General features: G+C 45.8%; 1 protein-coding gene across 3 annotated transcripts in view; it reads right to left on the reverse strand.

Annotated features, from left to right (window-relative positions):
• LOC135811408 (uncharacterized) overlaps positions 1–24,189 on the reverse strand; it is a 54,302-nt gene continuing 30,113 nt past the window's right edge. For 2 of the 3 annotated variants that reach the window (XM_065324643.1, XM_065324642.1), the window contains exons 5-10: positions 19,854–20,045; positions 13,595–13,816; positions 12,773–13,069; positions 11,170–11,214; positions 3,182–3,470; positions 1–470 (exon numbers count right to left, since the gene is read on the reverse strand). In XM_065324643.1, coding sequence (XP_065180715.1) covers positions 3,184–3,470; positions 11,170–11,214; positions 12,773–13,069; positions 13,595–13,816; positions 19,854–20,045 — 1,043 coding nt within the window. In that variant the 3' untranslated portion in view covers positions 1–470; positions 3,182–3,183. The remainder of the gene's footprint in view (positions 471–3,181; positions 3,471–11,169; positions 11,215–12,772; positions 13,070–13,594; positions 13,817–19,853; positions 20,046–24,189) is intronic. The other variant, XM_065324644.1, reaches the window with a different exon arrangement.

A 24,189-nucleotide genomic window follows, 5' to 3' on the forward strand; every position in this document is an offset into this window, starting at 1 on the left:
TCCAGAACTAACGTTACTTCCAATCTTGCATCGGTGTTGTGGGTGCCAAGAAACAGTAAGTGGCTCTCGCAAAACTCAAACTCATACTGGCAACTATAATCAGATAAAAATAGAACAAATGGACAACTTGAGGAAGAAGCCTTTATTACCTATGATATCAATGTGTAGAAAGTATGTTGATAATTGATATCCCTCCAAATCCCAGTTAAAATACTGCAACCTGCTTCAGTGCGATCTGGGTAGTCCAGCTCAATAGGACCAATTGAGGATTGGAGTAATACAATGACTTGTAATAGCCGCGCTGACCAAAGCTGTCAGAGAGAATGTGGGGCACACGCGTGTTGGCAATATTCGGATCTACAGCTGGCTCTTGTACCGGAAGAGTCGGTCTTGTAATGTTTCTGTATAGTAATAGTGTGCAGCAGCAGCCCAGGACCGGCCACAGGTAATACGTGTGCATGACGGCTGCCCTGCACAATAAACAGAAAAAATAGAAAGATCTCTGGTGCCTGCAGAGCTTGAGCTCCCCCCCCCCCCCACACACACACACACACATGAACCCCCCCCCCCCCCATCCCGCACACACGCATACACACACACACACACACACATGGTTCATGAATCCGCCCAGTCCACATTCCTTCTCCGTTTCTCTCCGTTTTTCTTTCCTTTCAGTCGCATCTTCCTCTCTGCTCTGTTTTTTTTCTCTTTTCGTTCGCCCTCTTGATATTTGTACTTTGTACTGTTGAGGCAACGAACTGAAATAATAAAAACCAAACCAAACCAAACCAACACACATACACCTGTGGCCCTTACTGGCGAATATTGCTCCCCTACTCCTCGTCCTCTTCCTCTCCCTTCCTACCCCCCCCCCCCCCGCATTCATCATCTGAAGAAAGAGTACAAAACTCAATAATTTCTTCCCCATCTAAAGCTGCATAAAGCGAAGTGAATTATTATTTTTTTTGCCATTGTGACTCATCGGATAACCTATCCTCCTATGGCAGTCTAAGTGCCGTCAGCGAATCACAAGAATGATTTTGTGTTCCATCCGGTCTGTATGACAAGCAGTACTGGTGTCTGCTGGGAAAGCCCACAGGGTGCGTCAACTGAATGATGTCCGGCTATTGATCCTGTTTATATTGTCACCAGCTGCGTTTACCGGTAATTGGCCTTGATCAGTATTTCTGCTAAATTCTATTCCTTTTTCACTTTTAGATTGCCCGGCTTTTCAATCACATTTCTCTCTCCACTTTTCCAGACAACTCCCCATATAGGTATCTAGTCATCTTTGGAGAATCCTTCAAATAAAATTTGATCAATTTCTTTGGAGTATAAACAACGTGCTGTAAAATTTAGAAGAAGGACACAGTTCAGGTTCCTGAGATTTGTATCCTTCTTCAAAGTATAATTTTAAATATAAATGAATAAATGAATGGATGGACTCGGATGGAGAGCCAAGGATAAATTTATAGAAAAGTAAAAAGGACCGAGGAACTACAAGTTACGCTATAATGTCCCACTAACACCACCAGTGCGTGCAATGTTATCTCGTGAGCTGAGTGTCAAGTAACTGGTGGTGTTAATGGACATTATAGCGTAACTTGTAGTCGCTTGGTCCTTTTTTCTTTTCTATAAAATGAATGAATCTCCGCTGTAAACTCTGGTAAAGTAGTAGTATGACTGTACCAGTAGGTATCTGCCGCTAGGGTTTACCGGGTGTTAGCGGCCGTCGTGAGTTCCCTTCCGGAACGGACACGATAATTTACTTATTTTATTTTATTTTTACCAGTAGGTAGAGCATGTACGTGTACTTCTGTGGACATTAAAATCCCATAAGATTGCTGTGGACCGGAGCCCTTACTGCTTTTAGTGCGTATGTGCACTGTAGTTTACGGACAAACTGCAAACATGGAGCAGCAGTGCTCGGCGCTCGTGGCCGCAAGGTCAGCGCCCCGTGGCCATTTGACTTCTCAACGGTTATTAATGTCGGCTACAGTGCATGGTTGTACACATGTACATGGGCTGTAGATCACAGAATGTGATGTTGGACTATCAGAGAACAGGCCACTGCTACAGCTGTAGATGTAGAGCCAGCCTGTCACCCAACGCAAAGTGTTATGACTGTATCAATGCTGCCATGAGTACGTGTGTGTATGCATGTGTGTGTGTGTGTGTGTGTGTGTGTGTGTGTGTGTGTGTGTGTGTGTGTGTGTGCGTGCATGTGTGTGTGCATGTGTGTGTTCATGTGTGTGTGTGTGCCCACAACCCTAAAAGTACAAACTTCATTGACTACCGCGTCAAAGTTTTCATCTATGCTGTCAGACCGCACTGGCCTATCTGCGCTCTGCATGTTATCAGCAGCAAGATATGTACTCACTGCTTGTGATAAAAGTACTCCTGTACAACCTGTGACCATTCAGTATGCCCTCGGAGAAAAGCAATACTGCGTATAACTATAAGTCTCGGAATTTTGATGCGCAGTGGGCACAGCTTTGGAGCTACACGCACCAGACTGTTGTAGTCATGCAGTCAACTTCGCTAATAACGACTGCGGATATAACGACAATTTGCGAATAGCGACAGAATTTCTATGCCCAGAGCAAAGTCTCATCTAACGGCAATACATAATAATGTCACTTGGCGAAACAGGACACTTTTCTGATGCCCGGCGCCGAGTGTCGCTATACGCAAAGTTGACTGTTGTTACCGGTACAGTGAAACCTATCCAAGACGACCGCTCAAGGGACCTTCAAAACCTGATCTCTCTTACCAGGCAGTCTCCTTATCCAGGGTCATTCGACTGGAAATAGCATGCCTTGGTGCTTGGTTCAGTGGTATTCTAGGACAGGTGGTCGCCGTATCCGAGTGGTCGTCTTGACAGGTTTTACCAGTACTAGTCAACTTCGCTTATAACGACACTCGGCGGGGCGTCAAAAAAGTGTCCTTATTAAGAAGTGTCGTTATAACGGAAGACTCATTATATGTATTACAGTTGGAAAGGACTTTGCTCTGGGCATGGAAATTCTGTCGTTATTCGCGAATTGTCGTTATATCCGCAGTCGTTATAAACGAAGTTCACTGTGCTAGTCAAGCACCTTGATCACAGTGTGTAGACGTGTGCTTTGAAAAGGACAAAACCAGCACAAGCAATAAAATGATGACTCACAGCTAGACTTACACTCAGTATGGAGTACATATGGTCAGGCGTTGTTTCACATACAAGAAGTAAGCATACCCACTTGTGGCGAACGCTGTGTCAGGAGTATGAAATGCCCCAGTCCAAGAAGTTCCCTCTCCCTTAGAGACGGAAAACCCTAGCGTTTCTGCAAAGCGTCTCATGCAGTCTATCATTATGCCAGCAGGCAACTGGTAAGCCCTCTCCTGGCAAGCGTAGGAGGCTTCTGCAAAAGTGCGACCAACGTCGCTAGCGATGTAGTAGAGCTTTCTGCCTCCAGGACATTTGTAAACTGAGCAGTGGCAAAACATCACAGTTTGCACAACAAAACAAAAAGGAATTCGACAATCGCAGTATCAACGGTGCAGTGCATTCGAGTGCATCGAACACAAGCACATGCACACATACACCCTGCTATGCGTGTCATAGCCTACTCTCTCCCCGCCCCCCCCCCCCCCCTCCACCATCCCTACATCATACCATCCACTAGTACACGACATACACGTGTCACCTATCCGCATACAACCCCTACATAGCCATCACTGCTGTGGCGCCCTGGCCCATAGGATCCAAAGCACGCCCATATTGACACAGTCCTTTAAGTGGGCAGACTGGTCGTAACATCCAGGAAAAGTCGAATTTTTAAATTCATATCGAGTGCTACATCAGGTGAAAGAGCATGAATAGCTGCAAAATCTCTGAAAATTTGTCTCGATCTGGCCCGCCGTTCAAGAGTTATGGCCAAAAATGTGCCCTTGCAAGGAAATATTTTTTTGTTGCACGCTGTCATTTGTTGGCGGCACTGTATTTCAATCTGAGCAGACCGCGTGCAACTTGTCGTATCATGGAAACACGCGAATGTGTGCAGAATTTTGCTCCAAGTCCAAAAATCACGTTAAAAAAACCACGTATTGGGCTGCACGACTTTTGCCAGCACCCTCGTGACGTTGCAAATATGTGGCTTGATTATTGTAGTTGACGTTGATTTAGTGACTTTGGCAAGTTTGAGTCGTGTCAAGAAGTCAGGTAGGATTCAGTACTAGGCAGTAGTGGAACGTGAGTGGTAGTCTTTGCCGGATTGTGAGGGTATCCTGGATTTTGTGTGCAGCGCTGTGGAAATGGCTTGCTGTGGAGGTCCCAGCACTGGATGTTGTATCAAAGGTACGGCCTCGTAGCACGCCCTGAACCTCAAAAATCAAAAATTGACTTGGGTCTGTGGGAGTCTGTGAGAGAACGCCCACTCGTTTCGTTGTGACAGATTGCAGGGCCACGTTGGGGGGCCCTACCCCACCACCCATGGCTGCTTCTGGACTTGTTTTAGGTTTGGGTCCCGCGCACGGAGAGAATGGGCACGAAAATGTGAAAAAATGAAAATGAATTTTGTTGGCTCCTGGGTGGCTCGCACACCGTGGCATTATGCCGGAAATTTGAGTTTTTCCGGCCTGGAAAGTCTGTCAGTGAGGCGGAAGAACTTGTTAATCATGTTCTGAGGGCCAGCATAGTGGCAGGAGTGTGTGGTCAAAATTTCACTCAAATCCATTGAGAGACACCAAAGTTACGGTCAATTGAATGCCATATGAATTTTACGACCAGGCTGCTACCTTTTTAGGTAGCAGCCAACCCATAAATTTCATATGGCGCTCAATTGACCGTAACTTTGGTGTCTCTCAATGTATTAGAGTGAAATTTTGACTACACACTTCTGCCACTATGCTGGCCCTCTGGACATGATTTTTAAAAGTTCTTGCGCCTCACTGACAGACTTTCCAGGCCGGAAAAACTCAAAATTCCGGCATAGTGCCACGGTGTGCGAGCCACCCTGGAGCCAAACAAATGCATTTAAAATATTTTTTCACATTTTCGTGCCCATTCTGTCCGTGCGCGAGATCCAAACCTAAAACAAGTCCAGAAGCAGCCATGGTGGTGGGGTAGGGCCCCTCAACGTGGCCCTGCAATCTGTCACAACGGAACGAGTGGGCGTTCTCTCACAGACTCCTACAGACCCAAGTCAATTTTTGAATTCTTTTAGGTTTAGGGTGTGCTACGAGGTCGTACCTTTGATACAACATCCAGTGCTGGGACCTCTACAGCAAGCCATTTCCACAGCGCTGCACACCAAATCCAGGAGACCCTCACAAATCGGCAAAGATTGCCACTCACGTTCCACTACTGCCTAGTACTGAATCCTACCTGGCTTCTTGACACGACTCAAACTTACCAAAGTTACTAAATCAACGTCAACTACAATAATCAAGCCACCTATCTGCAACGTCAAGAGGGTGCTGGCAAAGGTCCTGCAGCCCAATACGTGTTTTTTTAGTAATTTTTTGGACTTTTTTGGACTTGGAGCAAAATTCTGCACACTTTCGCGTGTTTCCATGATACGACAAGTTGCGCACGGTCTGCTCAGATTCAAATACAGTGCTGCCAACAAATTTGAGCGTGCAACAAAAACATCTTTCCTTGCAAGGGCACATTTTCGGCCATAACTCTTGAACGGCTGGTCAGATCGGGACCCAATTTTCAGACAATTTGCAGCTATTCATGCTCTTTCAACTGACGTAGAACTCAATATGAATTTACAAATTCGATTTTTCAGCGAATTTTTGGGTAGTCTGCCACCTAAACTAGCTCTCTCTCTCTCTCTCTCCGTCTCTCTCTCTCTCTCTCTCTGTCTCTCCCTCTGTCTCTCCCTCTGTCTGTCCCTCTCTCTCTTTCCCTCTATCTCTCTCTCTCTCTCTCTCTCACTCTCTGCCTCTCTCTCTCTCTCTCTCTCCCTGTCTCTTACTCTCTCTCTCTCACTCTGTCTCTCTCTCTCTCTTTCTCTCTCTGTCTCTCTCTCTCTCTCTCTGTCTCTCCTCTCTCTCTCTCTCTCTCTCTCTCTCTCTCTCTCTCTCTCTCTCTCTCTCTCTCTCTCTCTCTCTCTCTCTCTCTCTCTCTCTCACACACTCTCTCTCTCTCTCTCTGTCTCTCTCTCTCTCTCCATCAAACCGAAAATTCAAATGAGCTTGACTTCATCTCGTTTTGCAAGGCGGGAGAGAAGCCAGTTCGCGTTCAGCCCAGGCGAAAGTTGGTTACGACTGATCTCCTGTCAGCGGCCTCAGACTGGAAACTTCTTGTCGACTTAGTTAGTGCAAAGATTTCGTTCCCTAGCTGTGTTGCACTTACCACCCTAAGACCAGATATAGTTCTGTACTCTACGAGTCGTAGGATTGTATTCTGGTTGGAGTTGACAGTTTGTGCTGAGGACAGATTCAGTGTCAGTAACTCGCTGAAGGACAGGCGGTATGCGGATCTGGCCGATCAATGCCGAGCAAACGGGTGGCAGGTCGTTTCTTTTTCGGTTGAGGTAGGTGTGCGTGGTTTTGTAGTATCCCTGCCCGACCAATACAGAAGTAGTACGGAACTAATACGGAGCTTTGCCTGATGTATATTTAGTGTATCTCCGTATGTAAGCGTACGGCGTCTGCTGCATAAAAGCGGCTGCGCATTTCTGTTTTGAAGAAGATGAGATTTTGATAATAACGAGCTATTCAACCTCCAGGTGTGCACCGGAGAGAAAGCCAGTCATTTTGCCGTTTCTTCTTTCACTAATAATTATATCTCAGGTGTGTGCCTGAAAGAAGTAGAATAAAAGTAATTCTTGTTGATTTTACCGCGCCTACCACTCGGCTACCCATTACATTGAATCCCACCGCTGCCACCAATGTAATGGGTAGCCGAGTGGTAGGCGCGGTGAAATCAACAAGAATTACTTTTATTCTACTTCTTTCAGGTACACACCTGAGATATAATTATTAGTGAAAGAAGAAACGGCAAAATGACTGGCTTTCTCTCCGGTGCACACCTGGAGGTTGAATAGCTCGTTATTATCAAAATCTCATCTTCTTCAAAACAGAAATGCGCAGCCGCTTTTATGCAGCAGACGCCGTACGCTTACATACGGAGATACACTAAATATACATCAGGCAAAGCTCCGTATTAGTTCCGTACTACTTCCGTATTGGTCGGGCAGGGATACTACACCCTCCCTTCCTACAGATAATCACGCCCTCGTGATTTTCAAAAAATTAGTGAAGAGTTATGAACACAGCGTCAACCGGAAGATGGCAAATTCAGGGCTCACAGCATCACACAAAAGCGTGGGCGCCATTTTGGACAGGCCGCTGTCACACGAGCCAGCCAGCATGCCAGAATCGTGTACATGCGATCAGGCAGATATCTCTGAAAACTTGAAAGTGGGGTGCATTCAAAATGTTCATTTGTACCAATGCTTTTCCCTAGGCCTCTGAAACTCTAGGAACATACTCTCAATACCCATTGTAAGGATTTGTCCGAGAGTTTTTTGTTTTAATCGATACGGTTTGGCGTATATATGGAGCCAAAGTATCAGTTGGTGCAGGCGTAATTCTGATTTGGATTATTGTACTAAAATTGAAAAGTCTCTCGGAGAAGTTCTTCTAATTTTCCTACTGAAAATTTTAAGCTATTGGCCATCAAAATCGGGCCAGAGACGCGTACAAACGAACATTTCAAAGGCAACCCTATCTGCAGTGCAGCCGCGAGGAAGAACCGCGCGCGCTGCACTTGTTGTGAATGCGGAAACAACACTAGCAGCAAAGCAATTTTTTGAAATGTTTTTGCTACTCGCCTGGCGCTTCATCGCTGTGTCCTCCAGGAGTTATCAAGGCTATGGCAGACCGAAGAAATACATGGCCAGCACAACGGCGAAGCCATTGGACTTGTTCTCTTGCAACGAAACGGAGTGGCGAATCAAATAATTCACAACTCCACATCGTCACCACTGCGCTACACGGCTCTTCGCAGACCAGCCGTATATTTACGTTTACACAACAGGACTTCACGGCGGAGAAACTAAAACTAGAACACGACGTGAGTCATTGCTCCATGCCGTCAAGGAATGCTAGTCCTTTCCCTCTAGCTCTCCCGTCACCCGCGCCTGTGCATCAGCGGCGTAGCTGCCCGGCTGTAGATGTTGAACTCTTTCGTCAACGACTGCAGGATTCTGCTCGGGGCTACTTTTCGCAGGACTCCGTGTGCGGACAGTCTGAATGAAGCCTTCGGCCGACAAGGCCAACACTGCTCGCGAAATATTCCACTTGGAAGGAAACAAGAACTACCGAAATGAAATAGAGATAGTGAGACAGTCTCCGGCCATCGCCTTCACCTTTCACGACTCAGTCCTTGTCACTGCAACTAAGCCCAAGCAAGTCAAAATCTCCTTGCGCGACTGCGTTCTACGCCTGCGCTTAGCGGTCACGCGAGTTCGTTTCTATGGTGATCAGATCCAAGATGTCCTCCCACGTAATCGAGGTTTTGGCATAGTTGCTGTGAGCCCTGAAATTATATCGGAAATGATAACGTTTAGAGTAGACAGAAGAAATGAACTGATAACAAATCATAAAGTAGAAGCACACCAGGTTCACACGATCTCACGGGGTCAAAAGGGGAAAGAACTGTCCTCCAAATAGGACCTGAAACCACAGCACTCTTGCTGCACTACGCTGGCACAACCCGCCAGGAACATCGTAGTTCAAAAATCGAACTGAATACACTATAACTATAAGGGGCGTTGTCACACACATTGTCCCACGTTAGCTGGGTAAACCGTGGCTCACCATGATCAGACGCCTACCAAACTAAACTGGATTCACACACTCGCATAAAGGAAGACTGAAGAGAACAGGGAGACTGAAGGAAGACAGGAAAGAAAATGCCATACCTGGAATCAGCGTTAGTAACCACGGCGGCGGCTGGAGCTACGGCGGAGGGCGAGCGAGGTTTTATCTTCATCTTCGTTGAGCCGGTCACTCAGAGCGGCTAGCTCGGCGTTAGACAAATAACCTCCCTCCTCGTCTTGAATCATGGTCTTCACATTGTCGACAGCATCGCTTTGCGCGACGTAAAGAGTGATGGTCTAGCCAGGAAGAGTGTTGGCGAAAATCTGCATTCCACCACGGAGGCGAAGTACCAAAGTGAAGAGTGGGCTCCTGCTTCCGACTGCGTGCCGGCGAAAATCAAACGCTGCTGGTCTTGGGGAATACCCTCCCTTGATTCGTCGCAGGGAGCTGCAGCGGGTTGAGCCATGGGGGTCTGGGGTCAAATCACGTTGTTTTATTTAAAACTACACCGCTGCCACCAATGTAATGGGTAGCCGAGTGGTAGGCGCGGTGAAATCAACAAGAATTACTTTTATTCTACTTCTTTCAGGTACACACCTGAGATATAATTATTAGTGAAAGAAGAAACGGCAAAATGACTGGCTTTCTCTCCGGTGCACACCTGGAGGTTGAATAACTCGTTATTATCAAAATCTCATCTTCTTCAAAACAGAAATGCGCAGCCGCTTTTATGCAGCAGACGCCGTACGCTTACATACGGAGATACACTAAATATACATCAGGCAAAGCTCCGTATTAGTTCCGTACTACTTCCGTATTGGTCGGGCAGGGATACTACAGTTTCATCCCGGACTCTCTTCGGAGGGCTCTGAAAGCGCTTGGGTTTTCTAATCAAAGAATGCAATTTATTTGTAACTTGTGCAGTAAGACGTCTCTGCGAAGCAGCTACATCATCTGGTTGCGACGTCGACAAAAACACTGGTCGGAAGATCCACTTTTCTGAGGTACTGTATGTGGGGCTCCGTTTATTGAGGTGCGTTGAAATTTATTCTCTTTATCTTATTATTTCTTTTCTATAATTTCCCCATATGAGTTCCTATCAGTTGCTGTGAACACCTTGAGTGGAGAGCGCTTGCTCGAGCGTTGAACCGGGTTCTTAATCCACCATACCCAGTTCGCAAGGCTGGGCGGGGTTGTGAGCAGGCTTTCATTTCATCTTTTCTTATTATTTCTTATTATTTCTGCTTTTCATCTCATTACCAAAATTCTGCGCATTTTTTCTCCATCTGCGTATAAAACCTAGACTGACAACCTGCTTGTTAAATCATGCACCTGCTTTCAGGGGTAAAAACCCTGTTGTAGAGGTCTCAGTCCTCATTTGTTAGACTTACCTGTCTTTACAAATGTAACTTACTCTCACTCTCTCTCTCTCTCTCTCTCTCACTCTCTCACTCTATTTCTCTCACTCTCTCCTATCTCTCTCTCTCTCTCTCTCTCTCTCTCTCTCTCTCTCTTCTCTCTCTCTCTCTCTCTCTCTCTCTCTCTCTCTCTCTCTCTCTCTCTCTCTCTCTCTCTCTCTCTCTCTCTCTCTCTCTCTCTCTCTCTCTCTCTCTCTCTCTCTCTCTCTCTCTCTCTCTCTCTCTCTCTCTCTCTCTCTCTCTCTCTCTCTCTCTCTCTCTCTCTCTCTCTCTCTCTCTCTCTGTCGGTCTCTCTCTCTCTCACTCTCTCTCTCTCTCCCTCTCACTCTCTTTCTCTCTCTCTGTCTCTCTCTGTCTCTCTCTGTCTCACTCACTCTCTCTCTCTCTTTCTCTCTCTCTCTCTCTCTCTCTCTCTCTTCTCTCTCTCTCTCTCTCTCTCTCTATCTATCTATCTATCTATCTCTCTCTCTCTCTCTCTCTCTCTCTCTCTCTCTCTCTGTCTCTCTCTGTCTCTCTGCCTCTCTCTCTGCCTCTCTCTCTTTCTCTCTCTCTCTCTCTCTCTCTCTCTCTCTCTCTCTCTCTCTCTCTCTCTCTCTCTCTCTCTCTCTCTCTCTCTCTCTCTCTCTCTCTGTCTCTGTCTCTCTCTCTCTCTCTCTCTCTCTCTCTCTTTGTCTCTCTCTCTCTCTCTCTCTTTGTCTCTCTCTCTCTCTCTCTCTCTCTCTGTCTCTCTCTCTCTCTCTCTCTGTCTCTCTCTCTCTCTGTCTCTCTCCCTCTCTCTGTCTCTCTCTTTCTCTCTCTCGCTGTCTCTCTCTCTCTCGTCCTGACTGTAGTCTTCCGTTAAGACCCCCCCCTGCACCCCCCCCCCCCACAGTTATGTCGTCCCTATCCACCTAAATTCCTCCATCAACAAATTTAAACAAGAGCCACTTACTTGCATCTGGTCCTAGCTTGATAACGTTGCGGTTCACAATGTATTCTAAAGAGGAAATCAAAAGAAGGGAATCATTTGGAATGGCCATAAGAATGTGAGATTTTTCATTAGCATCAACAAGAGTACATAAAAACCGGTTTTCATGTACTCTTGGCATCAGCGATGGCACTCCAATGCCTCCAATGCCACCATAATGTAATGCGTATGAAAAGCGTGAGCTGGTCACAGATTTACAACATACGTGATGCATCCAACATAACCGGTGTTCGGTTATCCGGTCCCCTCGCCTATCCGGATATTTTTTTGTGGAAAGCGGATGTGTGTGGTCAGGCGAGGTCTGACTGTACTACCAAGAGTAGATAAACAAGAGTGTGCAACTCCGGATCTCTCCTGCACAATCTGCAGATACCCCCGCCCACGGCGGAATTTTTTGTTGACGTCACCTTTTTTCAGAGAAACGCGGACTTTGCCGCAGAGCAGTGTGAGAGCACGTGCTGGGCACAGACATGTAGTGTAAAGCCCGGCCAAGTGCACGAGGGAAACCTCTCCAAAAGGCTCGCAGCGCGTGCGTCGTCGAAAAGATTACGTCAACAAAAAATTCCGCCGTGGGCCAACCCATCCGCGAGTTGCACACTCTTGTTTATCTACTCTTGGTACTACTCTAAAGTACGGCGAGAGTGCCCCACCAACTCGGTTTTTCGTGGTGGTGCTGTGGAAGTGGTGTCCTATCTGAAAACCATACGACACATACCTTGTACACACATTGCTAGCTGTACAGTCAATCCGTACTCAGTTTACCTTTGAGCTCCACACAAGAACATGCTTATCGTAACCTTAGTACACTAAGGTTCTCACACCGTACAAACTTTGTTGCACTCCGTCATATTATTTTCCTTTCCCTGGCTGTAAAATCAAGGTGGGGGCGCTCTCGCGGCACTTTACGGTAGAGGCTGCATGGTACAGGTGTCCAGTTCATTGTTCATCTTCTACACATATGTGGGCTGAAATTTCAAGAAGAGCAATATGTGTATCTAAATTCCATATGCAATGCTGTAGACAGCAAGCTGTTTTGGCCATACAGGTCGTCCCTCGTTTATACAATCTCTGGGACTTGAAAAATGTTATGTATTAGCGGGGTTTATGTACTAAACGAAAGTCTGCACAACTTGGTTGTGTAACAGAATTTTTCACTTTTTTCAATTTTTCTGAGTGTTTCTTGCTACCGTGAGATGCTTGGATGTGAGAGGTTTGGATATGAGAGGTTTGGATATGAGAGGTGTGTGGATATGAGAGGTGTGTGGATATGAGAGGTATGTGTGCGGATATGAGAAGCGTGTGGATATGAGAGGTCTGGATATGACAAGTCTGGATACGAGAGCTGTGCATTTCATGAGAGGTGTGTGTGTGTGTGGATAAGAGAGGTGTGTGTGTGTGTGGATAAGAGAGGTGTGTGTGATGAGACGTGTGTGTGTGTGGATATGAGAGGTGTGTGGATAGGGGAGGTATGTGGATATGGTAGGTGTGTGGCTATGAGAGGTGTGTGGATATGAGAGGTGTGTGGATCTGAGAGGTGTGTGTGGGTTAGAGGCTCTACGGTACTTACGATAGTAATCTGGCAAACAGACAATACCATTCACGGAGTTTTGTTGGACGTGGCGAAGCGGCACAGACCAGAAGTCGCTTGGAGATTTCCTGAACTGCGCAACATAGCTCTTATCAATCCATATAGGATTGGGGAGCGTATGGCCCAGGCACTTACTGGCCTCATCGGTAAACTGTATTCTGGTGAAGGACGCAGTTGCTAGTCGCATATTGAGCCGTCTGCATGCTTTCTGAGCGCCAGCGTGTGTACTGGGTTTCTGGCTGTAATAACTCGTAACTCCTGCACAAGTACTGGCCTCTAAGATAATAAAAAAGAGATTCAAAAAGGGTTGAACAATAGGGGTCACTGCCACGCAGACGGGAGAGAAGGAACTATGCTGAACATACTGCATCACTTTGTGACTTCACATGGCTCTGGCATGGCTTGGGGGAAGAAGGCACTGGCCCGGCAGAACCAGTCCGGTTGGTCAGGCCATGGTCGGACCAACGTTTTGGCGACCAACACGTCTTTACTGCTGAGGAGGTCCTGTGTACCTGCCCTGGCAGAGACAAACTGTTTGAAAGACTGCGGTATGGCCGGACCAAACGAAAACTGCTTTCGCAGGTCCTGTAAAGATAACAATCATTTAGACTATGTCAAGTTGACGGGGAAAGCGTCAGTTCCAGTGATAGGAACAAACTATGTTTGGCATGTTTATTCTCTTGCCGTAGTCCCTAGCACTATTTCTTATCTCTATTTCTGCATGTCTCACTCCCACCGACTGGACAATAGCCAGTTGGAGAAGAAAAAACTAGAAAGAAATTTAATTGATGTAATTCTTACTCAATTGCCGGCATTCTGGAAGATTGTAGAACTGATATCCTCCACTCGGCAGTTTCCAGTATGGCAAAAGTCCATCGTCAGCCACGCAGGTAGCGCCTGGCTTGCAGTATGAATAGTATTTCGCCTTGCACTGGAATCTGAACTGCGGTCCAGTGCTCGCAGTATGGGCCACCTTTGTAATATTGAGACCATCGCGTGAGTACCCAGATGGTAACCCACTAGCTGAAATCAGAATCAGACCGGAAGGCAGACAAACAGCGGGACAGGAACATGTTTAAAAGGAAAGAAGATAACACTCTAGGAGTTGAATCTCAAACGGGGTACAAAGTTTATTAACGTTGTAACGAGAGAGAAGATCCATCATTATTTTTTTATTTCATTAATTTTTTATTTAACTCAAGAAACGATGCTACAGTAGTACTGTAGAGCAGAAAATATTCGGACGGAAATATTTTCGGACAAAGCCGAATTTCGACCTTTCGTACGGAGTTCATTTTCGTACAGTGCTGCATGCTAAATGCACGTGTTTGCATGTGGTACGCATCTATAAATTTTAGTACGGAATTCATTTTAGTGCAAAAGAGGCCGTGTACGAAATCGTACGAAAATAAAGTCCGTCCGAAAATTGGCTGCTATACTGTATGTTAAGGCTTCTCTCTTCTGTACTAGAGAAACAGAAGACGGGTGTGTGATGTTAAGGCTTCTCTCTTCTGTACTAGAGAAACAGAAGACGGGTGTGTGATGGTAGGTCGTTAAACTATGTGCGTGCCAGGAGGAACATTTGCAAAGCGTTAAGCTTTGGACTCGTCACAAGTTCAACTCTTACAGTGTGTCGTCGATAGATAATTCGCCAGTACAACCGAGTGATTTCATAACTATCACATGACCATACGGAACAGCTGTGGTGATTGCAACTGCAGCCAACCCCTGCATCTATGTACCATCTATGGAGGAAGCGGAGGATGGAACGGGCGGCGAAGGGAGCAGTGAGTCGGAGAGCGATGATGGGAGTGATCGTGAGAGTGCCGGTGAGAGTGTAAGTGTTGTGCGTAGGTTTCGTGGTAGCAAGTCTTCAGTGTACAATCATCTTCTAGCTAGTCCTGATTGTTGCATTTCGTATTCCGACTCTTCGTTCACTGTATTGTGCCGTGGTCGTCATGGTTATGGACTACAGTTAAAACTGTTGGAAGCTATCTATCAGCGTCTGTATGAGCCTAATTTGTGTGTACAGAAAGACGGTATAATTGGGTTGAAATTGTTCAAGTAACAAGTCGTGTTTGGTGCGGCCAAGCTTGGCCGTTAATATTCTAAAATGTACTGCTGTTATGTGTTATCAATTTGTCCTTCCTTCTTTCTTTCACTTGTTTGTTCATTTTTCCATTTGCAAGTTTATTGTTAGTACACGCATTCGTTACTGCTCTCGTTAAAATTGTTAAAATTCACACTTGTAAAATTCACTGCTGTTCTTCTTAGTGTTATTTCTCTAACTTAGATTTTCTATAATAGTTCAATTTTGTTTCAGTGTCCTTTAGTAAAACGACGATTCCTGATGAGTGTTGTACGAAAACTTGTTTGACTCCTTCTTTTTTCTCTACACCAGTTCTTCATATTTTCATCGTTTTATTGCACATCGTCTCCACCGTTTTACAATGCATGAATAAAGTACACAAATGTAGGTTCAGCTCGTCTTATTCATTGCGGTTAAGTATACAATAAATGAGGAGGCCGAGGGTTTATGACCAATAAAAACTATTATAAAAACCGAGGTCCCCCGAGGTTTTTATAATTAGTTTTTATTGGTCATAAACCCAAGGCCGGAGCATTTATTGTATTTAGAATCAACCAGTAAAAACTCCTACTCAATCTCCAACAACAAAATTAGCGGACAGCTGTTATTTGTGTTGCTATGACAACCCGTGTGCTGGACGAGTATTTGTTGTCATTGGTTCAATTTCTTTTAGTCTTAATAGGCTATTAGATCATTTTCCTTATTCGGTCTATTTATAACCAATTTCAAATTTTGGACTTCACGGAGAATTTCAAACTTTTTAGGAAATTAGAGGCCACATGCCACCTACTGCTCTTTTCTCTCCGAAACTCAACACTTGCAAGCCAGATATGAAAGAAAGAAAAAATCATCAGTCACACCACCGGGACTCGAACCAGGGACCTTGCTATTCGCGAGCAATGCTCTAACCAACTGAGCTACAGTATGACTCTTATCCACAGTGATGGTAAATCTATCCTTCTTCGATCAATTCATATCTGGCTTGCATCATGCTGGCAACTCACACCAATCAAGAGGGCCCTCGGCCATTCGCTTGATATCATGGGGAGCGCATCAAACTATGTCCACTGCGAGCAAATACAAATTTTCAATTTCAAATTTTGGACTTCACGGAGAATTTCAAACTTTTTAGGAAATTAGAGGCCACATGCCACCTACTGCTCTTTTCTCTCCGAAACTCAACACTTGCAAGCCAGATATGAAAGAAAGAAAAAATCATCAGTCACACCACCGGGACTCGAACCAGGGACCTTGCTATTCGCGAGCAATGCTCTAACCAACTGAGCTACAGTATGACTCTTATCCACAGTGATGGTAAATCTATCCTTCTTCGATCAATTCATATCTGGCTTGCATCATGCTGGCAACTCACACCAATCAAGAGGGCCCTCGGCCATTCGCTTGATATCATGGGGAGCGCATCAAACTATGTCCACTGCGAGCAAATACAAATTTTCAATTTCAAATTTTGGACTTCACGGAGAATTTCAAACTTTTTAGGAAATTAGAGGCCACATGCCACCTACTGCTCTTTTCTCTCCGAAACTCAACACTTGCAAGCCAGATATGAAAGAAAGAAAAAATCATCAGTCACACCACCGGGACTCGAACCAGGGACCTTGCTATTCGCGAGCAATGCTCTAACCAACTGAGCTACAGTATGACTCTTATCCACAGTGATGGTAAATCTATCCTTCTTCGATCAATTCATATCTTTTTTTTGTATTTGCTCGCAGTGGACATAGTTTGATGCGCTCCCCATGATATCAAGCGAATGGCCGAGGGCCCTCTTGATTGGTGTGAGTTGCCAGCATGATGCAAGCCAGATATGAATTGATCGAAGAAGGATAGATTTACCATCACTGTGGATAAGAGTCATACTGTAGCTCAGTTGGTTAGAGCATTGCTCGCGAATAGCAAGGTCCCTGGTTCGAGTCCCGGTGGTGTGACTGATGATTTTTTCTTTCTTTCATATCTGGCTTGCAAGTGTTGAGTTTCGGAGAGAAAAGAGCAGTAGGTGGCATGTGGCCTCTAATTTCCTAAAAAAAAATATTTATAACCAGTATCTATAATGAGAGTGTGGTCTGTCTCCATGGTTACCGGTGTTCATTTCATAACTATAGCCACTGCTCCTTGTTAGACCTTATCTGGAAGGCCCATTCTTGCATATTCCAACAGCAGCCAAGGGAGCTAGCTCTCTTGGTTATGCGGATTGGGTACGATCCTAAAAAGCTGTTTTTATGAACTGTTTTTAAGAACTGTTTTTATTGGATAGGATATGATTATGTTCAATAAACGAGGATTGTGTCAATGGGAGATTGACTTGGAGTTTTTACGAGTTGATTCTAACAAATAATAATAATAATAATAATTAAAAAGCTTACGTGGAGATAAAAATGTAATCAACGCAATAAATAGAGTAAGCTGCGCACTCAGTACAAACACCATTAGCAAAACTTGTTTTCATGTAAATAAAGAAGCTTGTTCCTAAACGTTCTCGTCGCCATCTCATCAGAGGATTACTGGCAAATCATCATTAGCTCTAAACTCAATACATGCGCACAATGCAAGTAATAATTTAGACCCTAACTAGCGCGAGAAAATGAGTAATCCTCTGATGAGATGGCGATGAAAACGTTTAGGAACAAGCTTCTTTATTTACATGAAAACAATTTTTGCTAATGGTGTTTGTACTGAGTGCGCAGCTTACTCTATTTATTGCGTTGAATAATAATAATAATTCAAAGGATCAGTTGGGGAAGTGAACTGCCTGAAAAGAGAAAAAATCGCCAGACCCACCGGGACTCGAACCCGGGACCTTGCTTGTCATGAGCAATGCTCTAACCACTGAGCTATGGGACCGGGCTGAACCTAGAAGGCGCTGACACGTTTTTCACTCCAAAGGCAGCTCACAACACATGCCACACATACTGATGGCACTTGGGTCTTTCTCCCTCCCCTAGGGGACCAACCACGGTCAGTTTCTGGACAACTGATCCTTTGAATTTGAAATTCTCCCAATCCTTTCAAACATTTATCACTCTCTTTCACTTCTGGTAGGGTCCAGAAACTGACTGTGGTTGGTCCCCTGGGGGAGGGAGAAAGACCCAAGTGCCATCAGTATGCGTGGCACGTGTTGTGAGCTGCCTTTGGAGTGAAAAACTTGTCAGCACCTTCTAGGTTCAGCCCGGTCCCATAGCTCAGTGGTTAGAGCATTGCTCATGACAAGCAAGGTCCCGGGTTCAAGTCCTGGTGGGTCTGGCGAGTTTTTTCTCTTTTCAGGCAGTTCTCTTCCGCAAATGAACCTTTGAATTTGTAGTTCTCCCACTCCTTTCAAATAACAATAATAATAATAATAATAATAATATAAAGGATTAGTTGGGGAAATGAACTGCCTGAAAAGAGAAAAAAACCGCCAGACCCACGAGGACTCGAACCTGGGACCTTGCTTGTCATGAGCAATGCTCTAACCACTGAGCTATGGGACCAGGCTGAACCTAGAAAGCGCTGACAAGTTTTTCACTCCAAAGGCAGCTCACAACATGTGCCACACATACTGATGGCACTTGGGTCTTTCTCCCTCCCCCGGGGACCAACCACGGTCAGTTTCTGGACCCTACCAGAAGTGAAAGAAAAGTGATTAATTTTTGAACGGATTGGGAGAACTTCAAATACAAATGATCAGTTGGGGTCTGGAAGGGTCCAGAAACTGACCGTAGTTGGTCCCCTGAGGGAGGGAGATAGACCCAAGTGCCATCAGTATGTGTGGCACGTGTTGTGAGCTGCCTTTGGAGTGAAAAACTTGTCAGCGCCTTCTAGGTTCAGCCTGGTCCCATAGCTCAGTGGTTAGAGCATTGCTCATGACAAGCAGGGTCCCAGGTTCGAGTCCTGGTGGGTCTGGCGGTTTTTTCTCTTTTCAGGCAGTTCATTTCCCCAACTGATCCTTTGTATTTGAAGCTCTCCCAATCCGTTCAAAATAATAATAATAATAATTTGAAAGTAGGACGGAGGCAGAAAATATTACAAAAAATGTATTATCTACGCATGCATCTACGCAAGAGTCACCACCAGCCAATTAGGACATGTGTCAAAGTATTGAACGTTTTCGTTCCCTTCTTGTCAAAATACTACAGGGAATGATGGAAATAAGCTAAAAGACTACAACTATATGGAAAAGAAGTTCAGAAATATATCACTCCAATTATGTGTAGAAGTGTGTGTGTGGGTCTTTGTTAAATCTTGCCGTGTTGGAAGCTTTGTACATACGTAAATTAGACCCTGAGCTTTGTGTTCAGAAGGAGAATGTGTTGTCTTTGCAGTTGTTTGGCACTGTTCGTCGTGAAGGTGCGAAATAGATCCCTTGATCTCTTGATATTTCTCTCTTTTTCTTTTCACCACGTTTTTGTCACTTATTGGATTTGCATGCTGTTTTCTCGATTCTTCACATCTTTTTTTTCGTGTCACTTTTACACATAATTGGAGTGATATATTTCTGAACTTCTTTTCCATATAGTTGTAGTCTTTTAGCTTATTTCCATCATTCCCTGTAGTATTTTGACAAGAAGGGAACGAAAACGTTCAATACTTTGACACATGTCCTATACTTTGAAACATGTCCTAATTGGCTGGTGGTGACTCTTGCGTAGATGCATGCGTAGATAATACATTTTTTGTAATAATAATAATAATAATAACAGTGATGGAGAGTTATTCTTAGCTCGTATCCATGTGTCCTTTTCCTTTCTACATTAATAATAATAAACTTCATTTTGCTTCCGCTTCGGTTGTTCCCTTTAAAGATAGCACTGACTAGAGGTCACCAATACTGGTCAGTTCTGGAAGCTCCCAGCTACTGAAAGTTCGCCACGCCAATCGAAAGTCGCGTGAATGAGTCTCCCCTCTACTGACAAAAGACGGTGGCCGCTGCAATTTCAATCATCTACATAGAGTTCCAAACCAGAGTATGCTTACCAATGCAGAACTCTTCAGGCGGGGTGGCGCGCGTGATGACCCAGCCATAGGCACCATGTAAGTCAGTACAAATTGCTACTGGGACCCGTGCATGTGAGTTTGCAAAGTATCCAGAGTCGCACTTTAGCGGACTGGTCCGGCCATAGTGTATTGACGGAAACGTTCCATTCATGAAACGGTAGTCGTTGCATACTATTAGCAAACCAGAAAGACGAACAAGTCAAGGGCGCACACACACACATACACACACACACAATCTGACCATTAATTTTGACGCCCATCGCCTGAGGCGATGATAGCGATGCTACAGCAGAAGCCATGGCAACTTGTGCTGGGATTGCAGCATTCAACAGCTTGCAAGACTGAAAAATTGACCCCCACTATTCAGCCTGATCTACACCACACAGCTATGAAGTGGCTTTTCTGGCTAGTGAATCCCTACTTTTTGGTCTTTTTCCTTTTTTGTCCCGCATGCACTGGCTGTTGGTAACCAACCAAGAGAAAGAAAGAAAAGTCAGGAGAAGTCTGAGAAAGAGAAGAAAGACGTGTGTGACCATAATCGTCGGGAATCGAACCCGCAACCTCTCAATTGGAACTCGCTGCACATACCACTGCACCATATGGGACACACACACACACATCCACACCTAGCGATACTGCAGTGTATTCCGTGAAAGCCTGCCTGACATAAGTAGAAACATCTTTTGATCTAGAAAAGCGATCCTGTCAGCTTTTCTATTATTGTGTTCACAATGTAAAGGCTAATGACACCGCTTTTGAGACAAGTTGTCTACGTAAGTTTCTAGGAAAGGTGTGTGGTATCTGGACCAGGGAGCTACTCCATGGCTCCATGGCTCCTACCATCGCGTGGCCGGCCGGCCGCGTGCGTGTGCATAGCAGACATTTGTTGCAGCCTTTTCGTCTGTGCGTGCACGGGGAACTTCCTGCTTTGGAACTGCTTCTTGCATGAGCTGTCTTGCGTAGGGTTGGTGCAGTACAAGTACATGTACAAGTGTCAGACTAAGGCTGTGTTTACATGAGGCGTTTCAACCCACGTTGAGTTCGACCCGGGTCAGATTTCAACCCGCCATGTGCACAAAGTGAATGGCGCGTTTACATGACGCATTGCGCTTGACCCGGGTTGAAATTTCGCCCCGGGTTGATTTCAACCCTCCCCCCAAGGGGAGGGTTGAAACCAACCCGGGTCAAGAAAATCGTACAAACGTACTTCTGTGCGTATCTCGCGCCAGGTTTGAACAGCACTGCAGATGCAAATTTCGCGCGAACGGTTTCACGTGACCATGCAGGACTGTAGAAGTGGATTTTGGCCGCATATCAGTATTTGACCCGGGTCAACTGTCTTCATGTAAACGCTCACCTCTTTTGTCTATCGTACAGACTTTCAACCCGGGCTGAACTCGACCCGGGTTGAAATTTCTCATGTAAACACAGCCTAAACAAGTGTTTGAAAGCGGTATTTAGTAATAGTAGTAGTAGTAGTAGTAGTAGTAGTAGTAGTAGTAGTAGTAGTAGTAGTAGTAGTAGTAGTAGTAGTAGTAGTAGTAGTAGTAGTAGTAGTGGTAGTGGTAGTGGTAGTGGTAGTGGTAGTGGTAGTGGCAGCGGTAGCGGTAGCGGCAGCGGCAGGAGTAGCAGTAGCAGTAGCAGCAGCAGCAGCAGCAGCAGCAGCAGCAGCAGCAGCAGCAGCAGCAGCAGCAGCAGCAGCAGCAGCAGCAGCAGCAGCAGCAGCAGTAGCAGTAGCAGTAGCAGTAGCAGTAGCAGTAGCAGTAGCAGTAGCAGTAGCAGTAGCAGTAGCAGTAGCAGTAGCAGTAGCAGTAGCAGTAGTAGTAGTAGTAGTAGTAGTAGTAGTAGTTGTAGCAGCAGCAGCAGCAGCAGCAGCAGCAGCAGCAGTAGTAGTAGTAGATTTTATTCCCGTAGCTATGCAGAAGACGTTACTTCAGTAACGTCTGGCGCTAGCCAGGGTCCACACAGCTATAATTTGGTATTTGTTTGCTTGTGTGTTTGTTTCTTTGTGTCACGCCTGGCGCTATCCGTATCTGACGGCAAAAAAGCATAGGATGTTATAAATTTTTCAATTCTCCTTTTTTTTCAGGCATATCCTGGGATTCGAACCCGCACTATCGCCCTACATGTATTCCCCCATACACTTCGCATTCATACCCATTCTTCCAAGTTGCTTCACGTTCTTATCTTGCGTTTGAAAGCCCTATTTGAATATTGCGGGCAGCTAGACGGTGTGGTATTACCCTCGATCGTACCTGTCCCGTACCTATCCCCTACCGTACCGTGCCATCAAAGACGGCTGGCCACAATGCATATTCAAATAGGGCTTTCTTTTTTGCGAGATCACAATCGGCACAATGCGAAACAACTTGGAAGAATTAGTATGTATGCGAAGTGTATCGGGGTATGCATGCAGGGCGCGCGATAGTGCGGGTTCAAATCCCAGGTTAAAAAAAAAGGATTTTTTTAAAGAATTTATAACATCCCTATGCTTTTTTTTGTCTAGGTCATCAAGGCAAAAAAGCATAGCGTAGGGCCCTGAGCTTCCTAGCTCTCTCGTTATTTTACTAGGGGAGTCCCAATAGGCGTTGCCTTTTTACTGGGAACCCTAGGTGAATTTTTATCATGTTTACATACAGAGTAAGAGACGGGGCCTGACGGCAGTCAGTGGGAAGAGCCTTCCATCTGTCTGCCGCCAGGAAAGAAAAAGAACGCATGCCATATTGCGTAGAAACAGGCGGAAGAACTAATGCACGCTGTGCCTGGCCGCTCGTGCGAGCCTGGTGTCCAGGCACAGCAGCCCTAAGCTGGAACAAGGATTGGAGAAGGGGACTAGCAAGATGTGGGGTGAAGCAGCGGTACACGAAAATATAGATTTTAAGAATTATGCGCTGTTCAAAAGAATAGAGATGATATTTGCGGAGAACAATTTCAGTAGACATCATACGGTCAAACCCAAAAACTTTCTTCATTGCTATGTGACTGACCGTCACGATCTTATTGAACAGGGTGGCGCTGAAACAGTGCAGATAAGCGTTACTGGCATAGTCGAGAGTCAATTGCACAATGGATAAATAGAACGTCCTCTTCGCTTCAGGTGTTAGGTTTTTCGGCCATGACTGAAGGCGGCAATCTTGAACACCGCACCGCAGACCTTCTCGACTTGCGGCTGGAAGGTGAGATGCTCGTCGATGAGTAGTCCGAGATACTTCACGGGGTGAAAGGCTCGCCTTTACAAACTAGGGGGATTGGTAGATGCGGCACAGGTTGGCGTGGGCGCCGAAGGACCAGGAACTGCGTCTTGTCAGGGTTCATGAGAAGTCCTTTGTCATCTAGGTAGAGCTCCAGAGCGCTAAGGTCATCCTGAAGCTTTCGCAGCATGACAGAGAGGTCCGTTCCAATGATGAAAAAGGCGATGTCGTCGGCATAGAGCTGAGAAATACTGTTCCGAACAATCTGTGGAACCTTGCGGATGTAGATGCAAAAGAGGAGGGGGCCAAGGGCGGACCCTTGCGGAACTCCCCTGGTGCAGGGCACAGTCCCACCATGCTCCCCATTGACCATGACTTGTTGACTTCGGGAGGACAGATAGTCCGCAAACCACTTCAGCACCGAGCCGCCTAGGCCGAAGTCAGCCAGCTCGTTGACCAGTTGCTGATGCTGTACACGTTCGAAAGCCTTGCTCATATCTTCGAACAGTATCGCGCATCGCTGGCCATTGTCCAGTGCTCTTGTCCACCTATCTATGGAAACAGCGAGGGCATCTTCGCAACTGTGCTTTGGACGGTACGCAAACTGCTCCAGTGGCAAGGCAGACAGCTCTGGGTGGTCACGGAAGAATTCATTAATCTGCTGGTGGACAACCTTCTCCAATATCTTGGAGGCAACAGGCAGCAGAGATATTGGCCGGTAGTTGGTGGCTGCAAGTTTGTCTCCAGACTTGAAGAGTGGGCACACGTGTGCATGCTTGTAAGAGGCTGGAAAAACGCCAGAAAGTAGGGACTGATTGATTATGGATGTTAGTGAGGCCGTGATAGTTGCTTTGCATGACTTTAAGATGCAGGGAGGAATGCCATCCGAACCCGCGGCCTTGTGGGAGCTGAGAGTAGTCAGTAGAGCCTCAACTGTTTCAGTGTTGACCAAGGTGAAGTCAGTCAGGGTGCTAGATGCTGTCGGATCCCTGTCGGCCGGTATCTGCAACACTCCTGGCCTGGCTGGGTCGTGGACAACTGCCGCATATGTTGCAGTGAGTGCTGGAAGTGGCGCTGCAGGGGATTGGATTGTCAAGTGTTGTGATGATGGTGAGGTTTTGTGC

Source organism: Sycon ciliatum, chromosome 3 (assembly GCF_964019385.1).
Source record: "Sycon ciliatum chromosome 3, ocSycCili1.1, whole genome shotgun sequence".
NCBI lineage: Eukaryota > Metazoa > Porifera > Calcarea > Leucosolenida > Sycettidae > Sycon > Sycon ciliatum.